Source organism: Trachypithecus francoisi, unplaced genomic scaffold, assembly GCF_009764315.1.
Source record: "Trachypithecus francoisi isolate TF-2019V2 unplaced genomic scaffold, Tfra_2.0 Lachesis_group16, whole genome shotgun sequence".
Classification (NCBI taxonomy): Eukaryota; Metazoa; Chordata; class Mammalia; order Primates; family Cercopithecidae; genus Trachypithecus; species Trachypithecus francoisi.
The window spans coordinates 69624826-69650033 of record NW_022681461.1 but is presented as its reverse complement, the minus strand read 5'-3'; the positions used below and the strand labels follow the sequence as shown (position 1 = coordinate 69650033).

Sequence of the window (25208 nt, the reverse complement as noted above, 5' to 3'; positions counted from 1 at the left end):
GGAGGAGGATTGGATCATGTTCTCAGACCTACTATTGATGTACTCTGTGCCCTTGAGTGAGTCACATAGCTTCTCTGAAAATGGCATTGTATCCACAGAATGAAAAGTTGAACTATAATGTGTCCTTTCCAGCTCTAATATTCCATGGAGCTGTAACTTCTTTTCATATAATCCCATATTAACTAGCAGAAGACTCTTCATTTGACAAATCTTTATTGGAAATCTACTGCATTTCATTAACTTCATTTCAAAGAAGGTAAATACAGTCATAGAACTGCTTGCCTTTGTTCATAGACAGTGGTTGTGCTCCTACCTCTTGAGTAAAAACTGTATTTCATACATAAATATTTTTGAGATATTTGATGCCATGTTATATCTGTAGCCTGTAAATTAGATAAATATAAATTTCTTGATCTGACTGACTCAAATCCCAGTTAAGATCACTTATGCAAGTATAAAATAGATCCCAAGTGTTGGGTTTTCCATGAGAGATTAGCATATGGCACTAACTGTTTTCATTTTTTCTCATTTGTGTGTTTTCTCTATTTTTCTGCCCAGAATATTTCAGGTGTGCTTAACTATTCACCTGGAAAAAAGCTTGGCAGCAAGTTTTTATAACTATATTTGTGTCAACAGCTGCAGCATGTATATGCATAGATATATAATGGGTACCTGTATGGCGTTTCACAAATGTAAATGTAGATCAGCATGAATATGTATAAATATATATGTCTATACACATATATGACCTTATTTCTAGTGGACAACTTATATAAATATGTAATTTTTCATTTAATCACCATATATGCAGAAGAATATCTATTAATAATGAAGTAACAGGGCTTTTGCGCTTATTTCTCTTTTCTTCTTTATTCTTTTCTCCACTTCCACACTTCCTCCTCCCCTTTCCTTATCTCCTTCCTTCCCTTCTTTCTTTGTTTCTTTTCTTCAGCTCCTGTCCTCACCTTGCAACTACATGTCCAATCAATCTCCCAGCTGTGTTCATTTTTCCTCCTTTGGAATTCTGACTTGCCATCTCCTTGCATGCTTTTTTGCAGTTCATGTATTGTCTGCATTAGTCCAATACTCTCCTAAATGGTCTCACAAGACTAAAAGCTCCCTGAGAACAGAGATCATGTTGGCAAACTTATTCTCTTGGAGCCTAGCCTACCTCTGGACACACACCTGGCTCTGAATAGTTACTCTTTGAATGCACGGAATGAATGGGTGGATGGATGGATGGATGGATGGATAGATGGATGGATAGTGTCTGTGTCTCTAAACAGTGTTTTTTCTTTTCTTTACTTTCTTTCTTTCTTTCTTTTTTTTTTTTTTTTGAGATGGAGTTTCACTCTTGTTGGCCAGGCTGGAGTGCAGTGGCGTGATCTCGGCTCACTGCAACCTCTGCCTCACAGGTTCAAACGAGTCTCCTGCCTCAGCCTCCCAAGCAGCTGGGGTTACAGGCATGTACCACCACACCCAGCTGATTTTGTATTTTTAATAGAGACAGAGTTTCACTATGTTGGTCAGGCTGGTCTCGAACTCCTGACCTCAAGTGATCTGCCCGCCTTGGCCTCTGAAACTGCTGGGATTACAGGCGTGAGCCACCACACCAGGCCAACAGTAATTTTCCTAAAAGGCAACTCTGATATCACTCAGTTGCTTAAAATTTCTCAGTAGCTCTTCATCTATTTCAGTATAAAGTTCAGTTTCCTTAATGTGGTATACAAACCACTTCACAATCTTGATTCTACTTAGCTTACCAGCCTCAGCATTTGTGGCTCTACTATTGTACTCAAAACCATAGTAACCTTAACTGACACTCTCTCCCAACTGTTCTCATGCTTGGAATACCTCCTCTCACCAATATTTTCCTTGTTAATACCTCCCTACTTTCCAGGACAGAACTAATATATTTATGAGAATCTATTAATGATCTCATCCTATTCAAGGTTTATAGCAACCCTGAGGTAGGTAACATTACAGTAGGTAACACAGTAAGAAACCCTATAACTGATATTTTAACCCAACTTTCATTCCTTCAAAGCCTGGCACACTGCCTGGACCAACAATATCATATTCTACTCCCTGCCAGGGAATTTCTGAACCATCTGAGTCTCAGTTTCCTCTTCTGTAAAATGAATTTCATAAGACCTGCGTCACAGACTTAGTGCCAGCGTAAAAAGACCTGAGGCGTGTAATGTCCTTGGCACAGTGCCTGCACATTGAGGATGGGCAACTCGTGAAGGCTGGCACTATTAATGAGATTGCTGCTTTGGTTATGGTTACACTCAGTGCCTCTAGGGACTCTTTTTTACATCTAAGGGTTTGTCTCTAATAACCAGACAACCACAAGCTTTGCTAAGATTTCTACTCCTGTTTACTTGCTTGAGTATAATGACCAGACTCACCTTCCTGTCCTTTGGAAGCATTTGGTTCCTCTGTTGATTAACAAAAAACTAGGGAGGAAGGATGAGCCAGGCAGATTTGTCATCTTTGCTCTCCTGTGGCTTCCCACCACTGACAGTCATTTTCTCCAAGGAAGGGAGAAAGATTACTTTATCCCTTGCCAGTTTCAGGAGAAAGCTCACGGAGGGGTGGAATGTTCACCTGGCACCCACCATTAGGAAGCATGCCTTAATGTTCCATGCTGTAACTTTTAACTCGATGTTAACTGGATAGAAGGTCCTTCCTTTAACAAATATGTATTGAGCATCCACTATGTGAATTCTCTATGGACAGGCACACTGATTTAAGCAAAAGCTGCATGGCATTAAGTGAAACAGCGCTCTTTAATAGAGACAAAATGACAACGATCTTACAGGATTTTGATGACAGTCAGATGAGTTAACTAACGACTAGGAGATGTGTTTCATATACTGTAATGTGCTGCCTTCAATGAAGTTGACTGAATGAATAAGTGATACATGTGTGTCAACATCCCACAAAGTTAAGAGAGTCAGGAACTCAGTGGGTTGGAAAGTATACAAGAAGAAAGGCTTCAGCTAGGTGGGGAGTCCTACTTGTGTTTTTCCCCTAAACTACAGGTTGCTTTCAGCCAGCAGTTGCTGCAAATAATGAATGAAACTAGCCAAGGAGAGATAGAGGAAATCTTGTAATTAAATCCATCTTTTCTTGCTCTGATGCATTATATCTAAGCAGCCTCTGTGTATTTTCTCACCCCTCCTTCTCTTTTCCTCTTCTCTTCTCCATCTCTACTTGGTGGCTTCTCTCTTTTCTTGGCTAAGCAGAGGCAAGGAGGTTAGAGGCATTTACAGCCTTCACTGGCATAGTTTTTTCACTCCAAATAACTTTCTAGTGTTGACATTATAGTGATTCCTGTTACCCTGAAACATTACCACAAAGCATTTTTAAGCAAAGATTTTTTTTTTTTTTTTTCCTTATTTGCTTCAGAAATGTCCAGGGTCACCACCACCCTCCCAACAAACCACTGATGCTGAAGAAAAAAAGAATGTGGCTAGGTGGGCATGGGGACACATGCCTATATTCCAGCTACTCAGGAGGCTGAGGCAGGGGGATTCGAGCCTGCAATGAGCTACAATCAGACCATTCCACTGCAGCCTGGGCACTCTGTCTCTTAATTTTTTTTTAAGGTGGCTAGTTGGACAACTTGAGGTCCTTCATCTTACCATCTGGTCTGTCTCTCTCATGAGGCTCCCTTAAACAAATTAGAGCCAGTCACTACATTGAGTCCTGGTTCTTTTTCTCAGTAGTGCAAGGAAGAGCTCTCTGAGAGTCTAGATGTGATCTCAGCAGAGAAAAATTCAGAAGTCGCTGCAGGCTGAGATCAGTGGGGATGAGGCATCATCTCCCTAGGGAAAGAGGAGAAGAATCTCTCCTTCTTTCTGCCTGCTCCTCACCCAACCCTCCCCTTGTTGAGTCAGACAGAACAGAGTGCAGAGAAGCTCAGTGGTATGGAATGACCACATGTAGAGAAGGGGAGGAGGAGAGATAAGAGGGCTCCAAGGCTGCCTTCCAGCTCTGTTGTTCATGGTTCTAGACAGTTTCCTCCCAGGTCCTCAGTCTGCAGGGTGGATGCTATTTATGCTTACATATTATTTGCTGGTCAGGGAGTGGGGTTAGGATTTCTGTCATTCCAAGTAGGTTTTACCAATGGCAGTGACACCACAAGGATTCTAATTTATTCTAGAGTTCCCTGCATCCTGTAGGGACAAGAACAAAGAATGCAGATTCCAAAATGAAACAAAACTTGGTTCTAGTGCTGACCTTTACACTTCAAGTTGTATGAACCTGATCGATTCACTCTATATTTGGAGCCTTTACTTCTTTTCATCTTAGGCAGCACAGCCTCCTAAGTGGAAGATGAGGAAGGAAAGTTTGAACATTGACTCAGTAATGAGATGAAAGCAGTTTGACTGAATGTCTGGTGATTCCTCTGAAATCTGTATTGCAGGGGTGGGGATGAGATGGATACTGTGTGTATAGCAGATTCACCAAGACACCAAGAACCTTCCTCTCCTTTTCCCCTCTGTCTAAGTTCTAGTCAGGCTGGTTTCTCCTGGGGTCCACAGGAAACTCTAAGGATCGGAATAAAGCTCTTTCTTCAAGAACTCATTCCCTCATCTCTTCTGCGTAGGTCATCCTGATGTTGAACAGCCCTGTAAGTCCAGTGTCCGCACCTGGAGCCCAAATTCAGCTGTCAACCCACACACAGTTCCTCCAGCCTGCCCTGAGCCTCAAGGCTGCTACCTCGAGCTGGAATTCCTCTACCCGTTGGTCCCTGAGTCTCTGACCGTTTGGGTGACCTTTGTCTCCACTGACTGGGACTCCAGTGGAGCTGTCAATGACATCAAACTGTTGACTATCAGTGGGAAGAACATCTCCCTGGGTCCTCAGAATGTCTTCTGTGACATCCCACTGACCATCAGGCTCCGGGACGTGGGCGAGGAGGTGTACGGCATCCAGATCTACACGCTGGACGAGCACCTAGAGATCGATGCTGCCATGTTGACCTCCACTGCAGATACCCCACTCTGCCTACGGTGTAAGCCCCTGCAGTATAAGGTGGTCCGGGACCCTCCTCTCCAGGTGGATGTGGCCTCCATCCTACATCTCAATAGGAAATTCATAGACATGTAAGTGCACTCTCTGAATAGGGAGTTTATTAAGTGGGTGGGTTGTGGAGGAACGTGAGGCAGGTCAGAGAGGCCTGGACAGGAAAGGGAAGGTTCATCACAGCCAAAACTCATTCTATGGATTGTAACCCATCATTGGGTGTAGATTTGTCTTAACATGGCAGAGTTGATATCTTGGGAAGAGCAATGGGAAAGGGACCACTAGACCTGGATTTAGTGACAAATCTGATGTATGACCTTAAGCCTCATAAGCCTTTCTTAATTTTAGTCATTCCAATAGTAAATGAAGGAGGTTGGATGAGAGTAACAGTGAGAAAATCATTTATTACTAATGAAAGTAGAAGAACTGAAGTTTGCGAATGATTTTCTTTTTATGTTAAATTGAAGACAATTTATGCATTTTGATTGCTTTTTCAGTGGGCGAATTGGGGGTGAAGTTATAGTAGATTGACTGGGGGTTGGGCACAGTCCTAGGTATTTGCACAAAAATTATGCTGGAAAGTGAACATCAACATCAACAGCGTTTGTTTTTGTCTTATTTCCTGAGGCAGAACAGTGGTTCAAATCCACTTAATCCCTAAGGCCTTTAAGCTTTAGGTTTCCGTCACTGTTTTTGGATGCTCACTGCTCTTATGTGAAGTAGTACTTGTCTTTCTTTTTTTTTTTTTTTTTTTTTTTTTTTTTTTTTTTTGAGGCGGAGTCTCGCTTTGTCGCCCGGACTGGAGTGCAGTGGCCGGATCTCAGCTCACTGCAAGCTCCGCCTCCCGGGTTTACGCCATTCTCCTGCCTCAGCCTCCCGAGTAGCTGGGACTACAGGCGCCCGCCGCCTCGCCCGGCTAGTTTTTTGTATTTTTAGTAGAGACGGGGTTTCACCGTGTTCGCCAGGATGGTCTCGATCTCCTGACCTCGTGATCCGCCCGTCTCAGCCTCCCGAAGTGCTGGGATTACAGGCTTGAGCCACCGCGCCCGGCCTGTACTTGTCTTTCATACTCACCTCTCAGCGGGGGAGGTGGCTCACACCTGTTATCCCAGCACTTTGGGAAGCAGAGGCAGGCGGGTCACCTGAGGTCAGGAGTTTAAGACCAGCCTGGCTAACATGGTGAAACCCTGTCTCTACTAATAATACAAAAAAATTAGCTGGGTGTGGTGATGTATGCCTGTAATCCCAGCTACTCGGGAAGCTGAGGCAGGAGAATCGCTTGAACCCAGGAGGCAGAGGTTGCAGTGAGCCGAGATCACGCCATTGCACTACAGCCTGGGCAACAAGAGTGAAACTCCATCTCAAAAAAAAAAAAAAAAATTACTCACTTCTCAAGCCACCTCTCTATTACTTCTTCCCCAAACATCCTCAGAATTTCTGTCTTAGGAGGAAGACCATCTTATAATGAAGCCATTGGTGCTTTCCTGTGTACTAGAAAATGGGCTAAGGTCTTTGCATCTTTTACTCATTCCATCCTCTCCACAACCACAGCCGTACTATTCTTATTTTACAAAGAAGAAAACTGGGGCTTAGAGATGTGAAGTCACTCATCCAAGATCACACAGTTAGGAAGTTGTGAAGGTAATGATTGGAATTTCGTTCTGACTCCTAAGCCAGTGCACTCAACTGGTGCTCAATTAAAGATATGATTCCAACTTCTGTTTTAATCTACAAAAAGGATAGAGTCTTCGCCATCTAATTTGGGTGTCAATGGTTTCTATAGGCCTTTTGTGGCTCTTTATTTGGTTCTAAAATAATGTAAGACAGTCTCCGCTCTGTCTACTTGAAAATATTCACTAAGCCAATCATTAATGGAAACCAAGTTCTAGAGGAAACTTTTAATCTTTTTAAAGGGCAGAACCACTTACAAACACTTTACCAGCACTTCCTTTTACATACTAGCAATTAATGTGCACATCACAGGCAAACTCTTGCTAATTCATTGAATCAAAGATGAGGAACAGCTGTTTAAGAACTCAGAAAGAGCACTTGGTTTGTGTTTGAGAATGTACTTAAAATTTAAAGGATAGTCTTGCCTTAAAAATATTCCATAACCCTGTCTCTTCCATCTCCTCACTTGTCTAGAGTGGTAGAGTTCTATAAATATGCTTCCACTTAAACTTTCTTTATAAAACAATGGAGGGAAGAAATAATAGATGTTTTAAAATCTCAGTTTAAACTCAGCTTTCATTTTTTTTGCCTCAAGTTATGAGCCTGTGAGAGTTGCCATGGGTTGATAAGTGTGAAATGGTGAAAATTAAACTGAATAAATGAAAGCACCCTTAATGATTTAGCTTAGTTCTATTCTCAGCTAAATCTCAGCTAAATCACTAACTACCTCTACCCTCTTAGGTGAGTCACTTGTCCTTTCTAATCTTCTGATGCCTCAACTTTGCATGCAGAAGGTTGCACTAGATTAGTTCTTCTCTTTATTTTTTCTTTCCAAGACAGAGCCTTGCACTCTCACCCAGGTTGGAGTGCAGTGGTGCGATCTTGGCTCACTGCAACCTCTACCCACCAGATATAAGCAATTCTCCTGCCTCAGCCTCCCGAGCAGCTGGGATTACAGGCACGCATCACCACGCTGGGCTAATTTTTGTGTTTTTAGTAGAGATGGGGTTTCACCAGGTTGGCCAGTCTGGTCTGAGAGCTCAACTTGTGATCTGCCTGCCTCGGCCTCCCTAAGTGCTGGGATTACAGGCTTGAGCCACCTTGCCTGGCCAGTTCTTCTCAATTTGGATTGCACATTTAAAAACTGGGACATTTAAAAATTGGCTGGGTCTCCCTTGTATCCCATTTCCACTCTGTATTCCCTCAGATATTTATTTAATGGTTAATAAGAAGTCCTGACCATTAGAACTTTTAAAATCTCATAAGGTGATTATAATTTGCAACCAAGTTTAAAAACCAGCGCACTAAAACAAGTTCGCAAAGTGTGGCCCCAGACCCACAGCATCAGTATCACCTGGGAACTGAGAAAGGCCAGGCTCTCAGGCCCCAGTCCAGCCTAGTGAATCAGAAACTCTGAGTGCAGGGCCTCTCCAGGTAATTTGGATGCTAGTTAAAGTTTAATAGCCACTGCTCTAAATTGTCTCCAAGGTCCAGGAATCTCCAAGTTCTCTTTCACTCATGCAACTCCTTGCTCAATTCACAAATATGTACTGAGAACATTCTATATGCCAGATTCTGTACTGGAAACAGTATTAGGATGACTCAGACCAGTCCCTTTCCTAAAGGCACTCAAACTTAAGTGCTGAACTCCTACCTACTTTGTAAAAATGCCACATACTGTGCCAAATCGTCAGTATTGAGGTCGACACTCTTACGCACAATTTGTTCTTTCATTCACTCTCCAAATATTTCTTTAGTCCCTACTATGTGACAGACACAAGGGCTAGACTGAGGCTTTCATTGGCCTTCCTCTTTTACTCTTGTGTTTCAAGGAGTTTATTGGAGATCTGGGCTGGGCTGGGCTGGACTTCCTGACCTGAATGTTCTCTGAGGCTGAAAAAAGAGAAACACATCCTTCCAAATCAACCTACCATTTCAACTCCTTTATCTCTTGGTAATTTGAGTTCTGAACCCCACCACAAATACCTCTTTGTGTGTGTATGTGTGTGTATGTGTATTTTGCTGCTTTCACATTTTTTCCATATCAAATAAATTGGCTCTTATACAAGTTCTATATAAAGACTGTTTTGGAGAAAAAGAGGAGAGGGAAAAAATGCTTTCTTTTTCTTTCCTGAGTCAACCCATTACATGATTCCCTTTGACCTTTGTCTTCATTTTTTTTCTCTCAACAAAAATATTTATTCTTTCTGTTATCTACACTGGAGATAGTTTCCCAAGGTATGACAGTGATGAAGAGAGAGCCTTCTGTGCTTACCCCATGGAAACTTCTAGTAGACTGATTACTTTTGGCCAGGACAAGAAAGAAATGTGGAACATCTCCATCTCCCTTAAGTGGAAACCCCTCTATTGAATGAGAAATGCCACTATCAGAAGAAAGGGGACCAGTGCCAACTCTGCTACAAACTCATCATATGACACAAAGACACACCACATCACCTATTTGGACCTCAGTTTCCATATCTGTACAATGAGAGGACAACACATTAACCCCTTCTCTGTGGGCAGACACAGAGAAGGTGTCTGGGGTTACAGGTGATCCATATACTTTTTTGTAGTAAAAGGAATTCAATAGGGATTATCTGTAAGAATCAGTACCCAGAGGAAACCTCACTGGCTCTGGATGCCCTACTGAAATGTGGACCACAATAATAATGACAACCATTTACTAAGTATTTCCTCTGCTTTAAGTGCCTTACAGACACTTCTGAGGTAGGTGAAAAAGCTTAAACTCAGAGAAGTGATTAAACTAACCTCATACAGCTAGTAATGGCATAAACAGGCCTCAAACCTAAGTCTAATTCCAAATTTCACCTTCCTAACCACTACTCACACTACCTCCTACTGCAGTAATGTAAAGGCAGAATTTTAGAGCTGAGAAATGCATCCGATCTGGTCAAAGCTCTAAATATAGCAAGCGGAAGACAGGCTTACAAGTCAGAGGCCACTAGTCCACAGTCAGTCCCTGTGGCCCACCCTTGATGTCTTGGTGTCCAATAACACAAGTTACACAGGCAGTTCTTTATGCTTCTGGCTGGGAAGAAATAGCAGGGAAGCATCTTTTTCTCCACTTGGCTGTCAAGTGCTTCTGCACTGAGCACTGTGCTCCTTGGCCTATACGAAATCTTCAGATTTCTCCAAGAAGTAAATACTCTGGACAAAACTAAGAAAGAAAAGTATAAAGCAAGCCAGGAACAGTGAATAGTAACTCACTCTTGTTATCCATCTACTCATTGGTCTGTCTCATTCATCCATTACTTCATGCAACAAATATTCACTGGGTATCTATTAGGCACTGTCCACTATGTTAAGAAATGATGATCCAGTGGTGCTGAAAACTCAAGGTGCTCACAGTTTATGGGAAAAGAGAGGCACAGGCAAGCAGTGCCATTGCAGTAAAATAATATTCTGATGGAAGAAACAGAAACACAGAGTCAGAGGTTTCTAACCCAAACTTGGATGAATTGAAGTCTAAACTTAGAACTAGAATGTAAACACCCTGAGGGCTAGATTTGTTTCCTCTTTTTCTCCCAGTGCATTCCAAGCACCTAGAACAATTATAGACACAAGGTAAGCACTGAGTAAATGTTCTTTAAATGGTTCTGGAATGAAGAATGAGAAGGAGTTTAGCATTTGAAGAGAAATGGAGAAGCCAAAATGTAATAAGCTTGTACTTTGTGTCAGGCACTAAATAGGGACTTTACATAGATAATCTCATTTGATTTAATCATCCCAACAACCCCACAATGTAGGCGGTCCTATCCCCAGATTATAGAAAGGGACTGGAAACTCAGAGAAGGAATGTGGATTACAGTTTACAGCTATCAAGGGGCACAGCTGGGGTCTTAAGTAGATCTGTCAACTCCAAAGCTAGTGCTCTTGATCATTCATTCTCTGGTTGAACAAGTATGGTTGTTTATGCCTCTGTTGTCTTAGGATCCTCAATTTGGAGCTAGAAACACTCTTAAAAGTCACCTCTCTCAACTGGCTTATTCGTGTATCCCAATTTAGTCATCTATTAATTCTTCTCTCACATTCAGACCTGTAAAGCTTCCAATACAATCTATATCTATTTTATCTCACCTCCTTGGCATTCGCAATATAATTCTTTGGGGAAATGAATAGAGATAAGGAAAGGAGATGTTTATATGATCTGGGTGGACATTCTTGTGTGTCCAAATTTTACAAATCAGATCCAAATTTCTGCCTCTGAATGTCAAATGCTTTGAACACCCATCAATCAGAAACTTTAGTTCATTCATCAATTCACTTGCTCGGCAAATATCTGTTGACTCCCAACATGAGCTTAACTACTTTCTAGCCTCTAGGGGTGCAATAATGAATACAGCAAGAAAAAGTTTTTGCTTTCGTTGATTATTACAATGTAGTTGAGGAGAGATAAAAGAAGCATGTTATCGTATAATATCTCAGTTGGAAAAGATTTAGTGATTTTTAGATAGATGGTCAGGGAAGTCATCTCTGATGAGATGACATTTGAACAGAGACTGGAAGTGTCCCCTACTAACTAATAATGAAAGCTAGTTGAGCCGCTATCCCTGGGATCCCAGCCTGTTTGGAATACGAATTTCTTATAACGTGATCCTTAGTCCTTGATCACAGTTTGTGTTGTATTATATTTAACAGTGCTTGTGGTTTTTCCTTCACCTGAAGCACAAAATTTATGACACTTATATGACACAGTAGGGGCTCCATGGATACTTGTTGAGCATGTAAGGAATAAGTCAGAAGCAGCACAAAGTGGGCTCTCAGAAGATGAGTCTCTTGCTTTCAGATATTATATGATGCCATATTAAGCCTCAGAGGATTTGGAAAGTTTAGCCCAAATCAGGGTCAGGTGAAGGCACAGGTGGCTCTTATATGCTGTTTCTATGGCTCTTGAGCTGAGTCACCACTTTCTTTCTTTCTTTATTTTCCCTAAGCCTCATTTCTTTTTATGGCTCTTTCCGTTTCTCACCCTATCATCCATCCTTTGTTCTTGTATGTTTTAATTTATTCATTCATTCATCCATCAACTAGTGAAAATCTAATATAATCCGTGTTAAATAATACTTATCCCATTTAACAAGTATTTATTAAATGTCTGTTCTGTGCTAGGAATACAGCCCTGATTAATAGACATGATCTCTGGCCTCATGAGCACACGGTTCTAAATGAAAAATATTATACTGCAGCATGAAAAGTGTTATGGTGTGAGGAGCACGGGGGACGGGGGGCTGTGAGAAAACATGGGAAGGGTGTCTAACCCAGCTTAAATAGGTAAGGAGGGCTTCTTGGAAGAAGAGACATGTAAACTGAGACTTGAAGGATGCATAACAGCTGATCATTGAAGAGGTTTACCACAGTTCAAATGGTTGAAACTAAGTGGATGTTCAGTCAAGACTGATAAATGAATGAATAGACAAATGAAGGGAGGAAAGAACAAGCATACGGCCTGTCAGAAGGGTGTGTTCAACCACAGATCAAATGTCTAACTTTGGGATGGAAATTGTATTAATTTGGGATATCTATCTACTTCAGTTCTTAGATATACTTCAATCTTTTTAGCTGCTGTACAGTATCCCATAGTATGAATGTGCTACAGGTAATTTAGCCATACCCTTAATGGTGGGCATTTAGGTCACTTCATACATTTTTCTACTGCAAGCAAATGTTGGAGTCAGCATTCTCATACGAACATCATTGTAGGCACATGCATGCATGCAAGCATTTCTCTAGGGTCAATACTGAGAAATTGCTGGTGATAAGCTATGGGTCTTTTTCATTTTAAGGGACACAACTATGACATTCTGGGCAGGTGAACTAGCTTCCACCCCACCAGCAGTGTGTACCAAGACCTGCTATTTTGTATCATGACTGGTTATTATTTGGCATAATGGGTGTATTTTTTCTTTGCACTTTTTTTGCCCACTTTGTTGGGAAAATATGACTTCTCGTTGACATTTCTGTTATGTGTTCTTAAATAAGCATCTACTCAAATACATTTACTGGATAATTGCATTTCCTGTTCTGTGACTTGTCTATTCATATCCTTAAGATAGGCCTCGTCTTTAATCTCCTTCACACCTCAATTTCTCATTTGTTAAATTGGGATTTCAGTGTCAGCCCTACTGTATGTCCATTAATGTTATCAGAATCCAGGGTGAAACAGGAAGTTAAGAGGGAAATAGCATTTATGAAGAGGTTACTCTGATTCTTCTTTTATGTATTGATATATTTATCAAATGCTGATCTAGTACAATACCTTTGCTGAGAACCATGACACATTCTGAAGATACAACAGGTAACAAAACCAACCCAGTTTCTGCTCTCAGCAGAGCTTAAATTTAGTCACTGTGTTAACCACCTTCACACCTTCACATTGCTAGTATTCTTGTAGCATTTACTACTGGTAACACTAACATTACTGCTAACAATAACTACCATGTAGTGAAAACCTCATATATGCTCAGTACTTTTTTATAAGTCTGCCAATGATGTTTAGGTATTAGCATGCCTGATTTCTTAGATGGAGAAGCTCAGACTATAAGACATAAGGTCATGATTTAAGGTGCCCCAGTTAATAGATGCTAAGGCCAAGTTTTATATACCTTTGTCTGACCCCAAAGGGTGTGCCTGGCAAGAAACAGAGCACAGTCATTGTCATAATGTCTGGCAAAGGACAAGATGGTATCTTGATGGATGGAGAAAATGAATACTAAAATTAGATCTTCTTATTTCCAAAAGCAATAGAATAAACACCAGAAAGAGAATAAAGCAAATTTTTTTTTATTGTTTTTTGAACATTTAAGCAGATGAGGAGGAGGAGGCTTAGGAAGTGTGGACCTGGCCAAACCAGCATGATTTCCAGTAACCTGTTGCTGAAATGCATGATTCAGGCTGGACCCCTTCCTGAGCAGGGCCTTCTCCCACGCCTGCCCAGCATGGTTTTGCCTACATTCTGATGTCCCACCCACCAGAAGAGATGAGCAGCATCAGTAGAGAGAGTTGTTTTTCCAAGCCCAGAATGAATACCACTGCTCTTAGCTCAGGCCAGGGGAGCACATAGTCAGCACAATCTCACTCTGGTTCTGGAAACCAGGCATTATCCACCTATGACTCCCTCTCATCAGTCTTGGGCCAAGTATTTCTCAAAATGAAATATGGGTTCTGGGAATATTAGGATAAGCAAAAGGTCTTAACAAAATCAACCAATCTCCAGGGTCAGCAACAGCCATAGAAGTGCTGTCGTCTCCAAGTGCCTTCTCAATTTTGAAAGGGTGAAGGGCTCCTGTTTGGTGCTAATACCACCAAAACTGCTTACATAAATTTTTATAGATTACTCGAATGCACTACTAAACTTTGTAGTGAGTGAACCATTACAGGTTCTCTTCTACAGATGGGCAAACTGAGACCCATAGAAGTTAAAAATTGAACTAATAGTTCCATTGATAAATTGATTCATTTGTTTGTTTCTACATTTATTCACTCATACATTTAATAAGGAGTACCTTCTGCATGTCAATGTTTGTACTGGCGGTGTAACTCTGAATCTTATAATCTGGTAGGTAGGAAAGCTGAATAATAGCACACGTAAAATTATAATTACAAACTGAAGACTATTATTACAAGACGTTATAATAGAGTATAATTCCCCATTAAATTAAGAGAGAGTCTGTAGAAGATGAGTAAAGAGATAAGAAGGGGCCAGACTATTATAAAAAGACAAAAAATAACAGATGTTGGCAAGGGTGTGGAGAAAAGGGAACTCATATACTTCTGGTTAAAATGTAAATTAGTACAACCTCTATGGAAAAAAAAAAAAGCATGGAGATTTTTCAAAGAATTTCAAATAGTACTATTTGATCCAGCAATCCCAGTCCTGGGTATCTACCCAAAGGAAGATAAATCATTATATCAGAAAGATACCTGCACCCATATGTTTATCACAGCACTGTTCACAATTGCAAAGATATGGAATCAACCTAAGCATTCATCAATGGATGATGGGATAAAGAAAATTGGGTACATGTACACAATGGAATATTACTCAGTCATAAAAAGGAATGGAATCTTGTCGTTTGAAGCAGCATGGGTGGCACTGGAGGCTATTATTTTAAGGAAAACATCTCAGACATAGAGAGATAAATACCTCATATTCTCACTTATAAGTGGGAGCTAAATAATTTGTACACATAGACATAGAGTGTGGAGTGACAGACAATATGGACACTCAGAAGGGTGGGGGAATGGAAGGGGGTGGATGATGGAAAATCACTTAATGGGCACAATATACATTATTCAGACCATAGCTACCCCCAGAACCCTGACTTCACTCTGTCGTCTATGCATGTAACAAAATTACATTTGTACCCCATAAATTTAGACAAATAAAAAAAGAAGGGGCCAGATTATGAAGAGTTTGTGGCTCATGTTGAGTTTAGATTTATTCATTGTGAAATAGAGGGACTAAACCAATCAGTTCGGAGCTTTTATAATGCTGCCCTGGTACTCTGTGAAGAAAGGATTGAGGAAGAGTGAGTGAATCCATTTAGGGTTGACTGCTGCAGTCCAAACCAAAGATTATGATTATTTGCATAGAAAAGTGAATGAATTGGAGGTATGTTTTAAAGGTAGAACCAACAGGATTTGGTGATAGTTCAGATTCAAGCAGTTTAATAAGTAGCTGTTTAATGACTCTCGAATTTCTGGTTTGAGTATCTAGAATGAGGGAAATGTTATTCCCTGAAATAGAGGAATATATTTTAATTTATTGTTTTGTTGGGCATGGGGTAGGTCAAGAGTTCAGTCTTAGACATATTGTGTTTGAGATGCCCATGAGTCATAAGAGAAGAAATGCTAAGAAGGCTGATTAAACACATAGGACTGAAATTGCTCATGACTGGACTGGAACTATTGCTACACAACGCATGTCTACTTACAACATGCTAAGAAACCTCTCCTCAAAGTAACAGAATCTTTTTCCATAACTATAAAATTACTATCTCATCCACCGTATTTTCTTATCTTTCAGCTAATCGTTAAAGATAAAATCATCTGCTCAATCCTGATGCCATCCAAATAGAAAGAAAGCAATACTCTATATGGAAAATTGTGTGTAGTTAACATAACCCTTCCTGTTTTAGAATGATTTTGAAAGGCTTTGAGAAGGCATTTTAAATGTATATTTGAATAGTTATCCAAAATGCATTAGGCCTGTCCTCCATATAATGATAGGAAAAATGTAATAGGTCTTTACAACGGACCTGACACAGTGCCCATTAATATATAATCTCAAACAGTTATCCTAATGTCCTCAACAGATTTTTCCCCCATTCTGTACAAGATGCTCAGATAAACTACGTAATGGGCCCACATACACCCAGCTGGTAAAATAATGGGTTTGATGACTCTAAGCTAGGACTATTTGTGTTATTATACAAGTGTAATACAAGTGTAATAATTATATCCATCATTTATTGGTTATGTACCAGGCATTGTGCTAAGTGCTTTAAAAAGTTTTTCCTATTTAATCCTTTTAAAAAATTCTTTGAGCGTTTATTATTAGTTCCACTTTACAGCTGAGAAAACTAATGTTTAAGGACGTTAAGAAACTTCCTTCTGGAAGAGTTAGAGGTAAGATTCTTAGCCACTTCAACCTTGTGCCTCTTATAAACATGCATGAATAAACTTGAGTAGAAGAAAACTTCCTGGCATGCCAGACTATTGGTTAGAATTGAGATGGTTCTCCTCAGAAATGATCAGAGCCTAGACATTGAAGTCAGGTTTTTTAAAGAGCAAGGTTATAGATAGAAAAGAAAATGAAGGCCAAATGTGGTGTCTCATGCCTGTAATCCCAACAATTTGAGGAGTTGAGGTGGGAGGACTGCTTGAGCCAAGGAGTTCAAGACCAGCCTGGACAGCATAGAAAGACCTCATCTTGACAAAATAATAATAATGGTGTGCACCTGTGGTTCCAGTTACTCAGGAGGGTGAGGGAGGAGGATCACTTGAGCCTGGGAGGTCAAGGCTGCAGTGGTGAGCCATGATTGTACCACTGCACTCCAGCTTGGGCAACAGAATGAGACCCTGTCTGCAAGAATAAAAAAAAGAGAGAGAGAAAATAAATGTTGTTACCTTGGGGAAGGGGATGATGGTCCAGCTGCACCACATTGCTAGAGGAAATGTGTCTATATCTGTCAGCAGAAAAACAGATAGAGCAATTGTGATATGTCCAAATGTTTCTATAGATTTCTATGGATTAATAGTTTCATGACATATTAATATCAGTTCTGAGAGGGAAAAAGAGGTCTGTGTGTTTGCAAGGAATCCTAGTTTAAACTCTGTTCAAGAGGTCTTGTTCTGCAGAACTTCACAAAACATGCTACTTTTCATTGTGAATCTCCCAGAATTGCTGGAATGCTTTATGTAGTCTATTCTGACATTGTTTGAAAAAGGTACGATGTTTTCTTATCACATATCATAGGACTGGCATTACTGAGGAAGCTCCTTTGGAAATGACGAGTTAGTGAAATCAGGTTGCAATGCCTGTCCTGGTGTCACCTACTACTTTGTTATTTTCTGTTCACCCTGGTGGGGGGTAGGATGGACTAGACTTGGTTGTGCTGCTCCAATTCCTGATTTTTAAGAAAACAAATAAATGAAGAGGAAAGAGAAGGAAAATAACAGCTGTCAGAGCAATTACAGATGTGAGAAGAATGGAGGAATTTATCTCACACTGGGCATTGGCAACAGGAGGGGACAAAATCTATTCAGTCTGTGCTTGGAGACACTGAGAATCATGAGGGCAGGTCCTGGTGGGTTTATGTTGTGTCTGTTAAAACACAACCTTAGACACCACTTTAGAGATGCTGAATTTGGAATGAAGAGATCTGACTCCCACACCAGCACCAGCCTTGCTGTGGAACAAGTTTCTTCCATTGTTTGAGCTTAAGTTTCTTCCCTTAGACAAAGTGGGTGACTGTCCATATAGTCTAACAAGGAGTGGTGGGAAAAACTGATAAGATAATAGGCTTGCAAGAATATGAAGCAATCTTGTAAACTATAAAGATTTAAATGTTCATGATTCTTTCTATTGTTTGATTTTTCACTAGGCTTGTTCTTGGCCAGAGCCATGACAGAGAGTATGTGCAAAAGGCAAACACTCTGGCACACACAGACCCACACACATCAAGCAGTTTCCCATAAACTCTAACAGGAGTTGCTATGCTTCAGTGTTGGGTTAGAAGAAGGAAAAGAAATTGTACTTTAACCTTTGTAACTGAGTTAAAGAAAAAATAAGAGAGAAAACTCACCACGTGCTTGCCCTGGATCAGGAGACCTGGATTCTAGTATTGGTATCCTGAAATTTTGCTGTGTCCTTGATCAGATGGGGCCCCAGTTGTGGGCCCAAGACCCCCTTCTATAAAATAAAGGGGTAGGTCATAGCTCCGACATTCTGTTCAGATTATCCTTTAGCTCTCAACCATGCTCAGTCCATCTAATTAAGTAAAGACAGAGGCAGCAGGTTATATGTCACATTGTTAGTAAGTCTGAACTTTGAGTTTGGAGGCTGGCCATCTAGATCTAAAGAAAGCCTCCAGGCACAGTGGGACCCTCAGGACTCCACCTAGACCCAGCCTCTCTCTTAGGACTTACAAAGCTCTTCCTTGGTGAGACAATTTCAAAATGTTCTGGTGCATTTTTCCTGGGTGGCATTTTAACTTGACACTGAGATACTAGAGGTGGGGGCTGTGTAATATCTGCCATGTTATTCTCTATCCTTAGCTTCTTGTGCAAGGCCAGACATCATGTAGATGATCAATAAATGCAGATGAAATAAATGCATGCATGCATGAATAAATTGATCAGTAAACCCTGTGGTACATCAATAAGTGGCCAGAAAATCATGATAATACACATCATATCTGGTATATTGGAGGTCTTTCTTTTAACTTCCAAGGTGGATTAGTTACTCGAGGATTGAAAGGACAAATGAGAATCTTACAGCATTGTCACTGCTCCTCTTGGGGCCTCAGCTCTCTTATCCTTAAAGCAAAGGCATTGGGCCAGAAGGTGTAATTCTGTGTTTCATTCATTCAACAGGCAATTATTTAGCACTGTCTGTGTAACAGGTCCTATAGTAGGCAGTGAAGACAAATCAGTCAGTAAGGGACGTACCAGCCCTCCAGGAGCTTAGTCTACTTAATGTGAAAGTAAACACATAAACAAGTGATATCTAACAGTGCGAAAGATGTTATGTTAAGGGAAGCACATGGGCTAAGAGCTCCTCACTCAGCTTCACAGGTCAGTGAGAATCTCCTGAAAGAGGTGGCAACTAAGCCTAGGCAAGAAAATGAAGCCAGGGAAGGAAGGTGAGACTGCTTGCTCAGGGTGGTGGCTGAGGGTAAAATTTCAAGAAGAGAGTTTGAGCAAAGAGGCCAGAGAAGTTGACAGGGGTTAGATCATCATGGTCCCAGAGTTCATTGCTGTGACGTCTGGACTTCATTCTGAGAGTGGTGATGAGCCGTTGAGTGTCTGTAAGGTAAGAGAAGATCTTCATTAGATTTGGTTTTAGGACATCTCTTTGACTGTGTGTATATATCTGGATAGAAATAAGGATGGAGGCATAGACCATAAATGGTAAAGGAGGAAAAGCAATGTTGCCAAACTGAAGTAGATGATGACACTTGTCTATGATAGTCAAGTGGAAATGGAGAGTACTGGATGGGACTGAGGGATATTAATGGGAAAAAATACCTGGATAACTAATCAATAGCAGGAGGCAGGTGAGTGTATTATGAAAGATGCCTGTGTTACTGGCATCACTGAAACACACAATGAATGCAGCTATAGAGGCATATTTGGGTTGGGATGAAACAAGGAGAAGGAGTTCAAAAGTGCCTTCCAGTTGCTGGCCTGTGAATCAGAAGCAGGCATACAGGCAGTTCACCTTCAGCCACAACATTTCTTTCCTATATAGAGATACAGGAGCAATTGAGGCATACATGTGCAGGTTTGCATGCATGTGTGTGTGTGCATGTACATGCATGCGTGAGTACCTGCATGTGTGTGTGTATGTGTTGGGAGCAGGCAAACAAAGACCTGTGAGACCACCTGTTTTCATCATCCACTGATTCTCAAAGTGTAGTCCAATGTTCTAAAGAGGTCCCGAGGGGGATTGGGGGTTAATCTTCCATAGAACTAATACCTATAACGTTACAAGATTCAGGCTTTGTTTTCTACCCAGGATTAATCATTCACTCATGGGCTTTAATACAAGCCAGACACCACCTCACTGTGCAAAGCAATGCCAGCTCCTCTTCCATTCTGATGCTGGCTTTTACATTCTTGTTGTCAGAGTGGGAACTAGGTTTTTGCCCCAGTTTCAAAATCCTATGAAGTGAAAAGTTTAGAAACTTCCATCCAGGGATGTTTTAGTCAAAAATGCCAGGACAGCTGGACTCTGCCATTAATTTGCCATATGACTTACGGCCATTTGTTTCCCATCTCTGGGCTTTAGTATCCATCCCACAATGAGATACTTGGAGTAAGTGATATTCAGAGTCACCCAGCTCTGATTTCTACATATTTGTGTTTCCTTCTTGAGCTAAGCTCTGTGTATACAAAGTCAGTCTCCAAAAATTTTAAGCAGAGAATTTTGAGATGCTCAAACTTCCTACTGTCTAGGAATTAAACTGAAAAACTCTCAGACCTGGAAAGAGCATTGAAGATCATCAATGCCAGGACTGACACTTGAGAGACTGACATATGAGAGAATTGAGTTGAAAGAGAGGAAGCCACTTCTTCAGAGTCACACAGCCATTCAATGGCAGAACAGAGAATTGAAGTTAGCGCTCCTAATTCCCAGTCCAGGTGTTTCTTCCCCTATGTAACAGAGTGCTGGACATTGGCCAGACCTTGGGACTCACATTTGAACTCGGCTCCCTCTGATCATAGAGAAGTCTCCCTTGTTTGCTCAGAATGAAATCTTAGAGAGCTGACATAGTAACGTCATGGCAGCTGGTGCGGGTGATGGGGTTGGTATAGGAAATGAGAGAACGCATTTGGCTAAGCTCAGGTTCATGTGACCCTCCAAGAGCCTTCATTTCAAAACAAACTCAAACTTTTAGGTTCAAGTTCTCTCTCTCATCAGAAATGTGACTTCCTGCTTCTAAGAAGCAAGGCTTACAAAAGGGCTCAGAAGACTTCATGGACATCAAATAGCTCTTACAAAATAGCGTTTTGATGAGTTAAGTGTAAATGAATCAGAAACATAAGGATTACATTTTCCCCAAGTGCACATGGGTTTCAGAATTGAGGGGAAATGTAGTTTGCTAACTGCACACTGGCTTTCATGGAACTCAAGCCACTCCTGGGGAGAGTAAGGGGAGAGAAGAAAGAGAAGCCCAGTCCCCAAATGGTTTAGATGTGGTGCCAAATTCAAAAATGCTGTTGGGTTTGCCCTCTGCCAGTAATAAAATTGCTGGCCACCCAGAGAGGCCACAGGGAGGAGAAAGGAGATGGCTTTCCTTACTGGCCCTTGGCCCTCCACAACTGTGTTCAGTTAGTGCCGCTCAATCACCAGCTGTCACTGGGGGCCTCCGCTGGACTCACTGGCCCTGACTTGGCCTCGATTTTCACACTCTGCAGCATGCCTTGTTTACCTCCAACTGTATCTGGTGTTTTGGCTCCCAGAGTCCTTGGCGACCGGTCAGCTTGTCATAAGCCCCTGCTCTGTAATCAAGTGACCTGTCCATCACCAGTAGAATGTTTGGGGAAGCTGTCACACATCGCCTTTGGTTGCATTCAGGAAAAAACAAGAGTGCTTTGTAGATCTTTTCCTCTCTCCCTTCTTTAATGCTATCCAGGTGTGGAGTTTCCTCCAAACTGTTAAATATCTTCCCTTCAAATCTCAGTCTGACACAAATTACCAGTTAAATCTCAGGACTGCTGTTACCTTATCCTGGGATTTGAAGCTCTAGATCTTTTATAATTTCCACATTGTCCCTCCATTCTTTCCCTTCTATTTTGTTTTATTGCACCAAGAAAGTAGAAAATCATTTCAATTGGTGGTAAAAGATGATTAAAACAAAATAACAAAGACCTTGGCTGCAAACTGTTAGTTTTATTAAATTGGCTACTGTGTTTTAAATTAGTACCAGGGTAAATCTTTGGACAATTATATCAAAGACTGCTGGAATTAATCAGTCACATGTACACAATTGCTTCTTTCAGAGCCTTATACAGATTAAGAATGGTGTTGCCAGTAGGAAAAAAATGAATCTTGCATTACCTGTGTGAGAGGGATGGACCCTAGCCCCATTGAGAAGGAATCCAAATGCCCAGTGGAGTCCCAGATCTCTGTCATCTCATTTTTCATTTATTTAATCCAGACAACGGGTTGGAGTTCACAGTGACCACCAGGAGAAATAAGAAGATGGATGTTGCAAGGCAAAAGGCCATTTTCCCAAAGACTTTTTTCTTGGCACTGAATCCTCAGCATGACAGCTTTGCTTTAATAAGGGGGCACCTGAAGTGGAAAGGCTGCACAGTCTACTGAGTAGCTGGGTCCAGAAAGAGGGAATATGGGTGTGGTGGGATCCCAGGCTATACAAAGACTGGATGCAGATTCAGTATCTCAACTATTGTTAGTGCATCTAAGTTTTGACTTCTACAGCTGAAGATAGGCTGGAGGCTTGGAGAACTACTGCATTCAGTTCCTTGCATTTACAACAGTGATCCTCTGTCACTTGATAACTCAAGCCCCAACATCTCACCTCAGAGCCTCCTGCCATCTACTGCACATTCCACCCAACCATTTTAGCAAAACGTTTCAACTTCCTTTGGTTTACCCTGAATTTCAGTCTAAATGAACTGTTCTTAATCTAGAAAAAGTTTACCTCTGTCTTGTTTTATGCTATTTCTACTGTTCAGAGCACCATACTTATCATTCATGTTTTTTGATATGTGTGCTTTCTCGAACAATTAATTCAACAGATATTGCTGAGAAGTTATTCTGTGCTAGACAGTGGACCAGGCACAGAGATACAACAAGGAAGGGCTAATGTTCTCTGTCCTTGAAACACTTAACATACACCAAGGTAGTCAGGCATTCAACATGTGATTGCAAAATGTGTGTTCACTTTTGTAATAAAGTATGGGACACTAAGGACACCTGTGGAAGGAAAACAAAATAACCCAGGTATCAAAAAGAAACCTCCGTAAGCCTTTCTCATTATTTAAACCACTATTTGGTCTTCCTCTGCTAGCACTCTCCAAACTCTACTTTGTGTTACAATCACACTCTACTTGGTTTATCCTCTCTTTTGCCCTTTGAACTGTTTGAAACCAATGGCAGTATCTTCTTCATCTTTCAGTCCTCCATTTTGACTGAACTTCATACATTTTTTAAAAAATTGAACAATAAAGGTGATATCCAGAGAAAAATAGCTGATTGGGCCACAGTCACAACAAAAACTAATAAAACAGTAGCCATTTTTTTTCTGATGCTCGGTCCACAGTCAGTATGTTTTTTTTTTTGTTTTTTATTTTTTTTTTTTGAGACGGAGTCTCGCTGTGTCGCCGGGGCTGGAGTGCAGTGGTGGGATCTCAGCTCACTGCAAGCTCCGCCTCCCGGGTTCACGCCATTCTCCTGCCTCAGCCTCCCGAGTAGCTGGGACTACAGGCGCCCACCACCTCGCCCGGCTAGTTTTTTGTATTTTTTAGTAGAGACGGGGTTTCACAGTGTTAGCCAGGATGGTCTCGATCTCCTGACCTCGTGATCCGCCCGTCTCGGCCTCCCAAAGTGCTGGGATTACAGGCTTGAGCCACCGCGCCCGGCACACAGTCAGTATGTTAAACTATCTTTCAAACTATTGCTTCCCAAGGGCATACAATACTTTCTGTCCCAGATCCTTAACAACCACCCCCACCACCAATAAAAAGTGAAACCAAAGGACCTCTCAATCAACAGAAATAAAAGGTTTCCTTAAAAATTCAGAGTAATACTCAGACAAAATTGGAATTAAGGCATACATAGTCATCACTCAGTGGGAAAAACTGTGTGTATGTAACTTTAATATGTGAATATTAAGAAATAAATTCTTTTGAGAAGACAAAATCACAGCTCCAAGGCCATTCAGTAAAGAAGGACATTTTGTAAGTTTTAGTTCTTTTTATTTATTTATTTATTTATTTTATTTATTTATTTTTTTTTTGAGACGGAGTCTTGCTCTGTCGCCCAGGCTGGAGTGCAGTGGCCGGATCTCAGCTCACTGCAAGCTCCGCCTCCCGGGTTCCCGCCATTCTCCTGGAATATAAAAATATCTAGAATACTACCAAAATTTTGTAGGTACTCCGTTTATTCCATCCTACAGGGAATATTTGGTCTCTTGGCCTTCAGGTACTGCCTTTTCAACTTTCCTTCCAAACTAATTATCAATATTGATACCTAAATGGTCTTCCACCAAACAAGTATGATGATGTCATTTGCTGAGAAAGCCAGTCCTTTCGTCTTTGTCCTGATGACTTCTTCTGACTTTCTCCAGTCAAGCCAGTGTACCTCCTTGGGAAATTTTCTCATACTGCCTCCCCATCATCCAGGGTAAGAAACCAACCCTCTGTGCTCCTACAGCACATACATTTTTTAGGCTATTTTAAAGCCATCAATTTTAATGTTGTCTCTTCCCTGCCATCCAATGAGCATCCTAAAAACAGGACCATACTGTGTTTATCTTTGCATCCCAGAAACCATTGAAGCCTATTTGGATGGCTTAGTGTAAGGATATCTAAAATAATACAAATATATTTATTCAGAAATTTTAAAAAATAATCAAATTCATAAATATAATCAGCTAGCATTAAGCTACTATCTGGATTTACTTGCCAGTCTTTCTTCATGAACACTAAATATGAAGTGATTTTACAAATTTGTGATCTTATATTTATACAAAATAATGTGTGTATATGTGTTTATACATAGAAAGATACTGAAAGGATCCTCACCAAAATGTGCCTGGTAGCTGTCTCAGGGTAATGGAATTTGAGATTATTCTACTTTAATTATTTCATATAGCATTCTAATTTGCTATCATAAACATGGATGATCTTTATTTTTTGGGGAAAAAAAGCAATTGCGATATATACTGTCACTTCTCAGTTTCTTAAAAAGTCAGCTTCCATTCTACAGATATGTTAGAGTTGAAATTACTATCCTCTACCTTTCGTCATTTAAAATACATATAATATAATATAATATAATATAATATAATATAATATAATATAACATAACATAATATAATATAATATAATATAATCTGAGTTTCACCTTCCTAAAATATTTTAGAACCATAAAGGGAAGCTTGTTTTATCTGCAAATAGTTTTTGTGGTCTGTATTTTACTGGATATTGCTATACGGCTCACTAGGCTGTGCTCATCCAAAAAGTCAGCTCAATGTCATGGAAAGATAAAGGATTCTAGAGTC

General features: G+C 40.7%; 1 protein-coding gene across 2 annotated transcripts in view; it reads left to right on the top strand.

Moving 5' to 3' along the window:
• The window catches only part of PAPPA (pappalysin 1), a 255057-nt gene that overhangs the window by 78515 nt on the left and 151334 nt on the right, over positions 1-25208 (top strand). For both annotated transcript variants that reach the window (XR_004443585.1, XM_033237652.1), the window contains exon 7: positions 4619-5117. Coding sequence is in view for 1 of the 2 variants with exons in the window: in XM_033237652.1 (XP_033093543.1) it covers positions 4619-5117 (499 nt within the window). In the remaining variant the exon portion in view is untranslated. The remainder of the gene's footprint in view (positions 1-4618; positions 5118-25208) is intronic.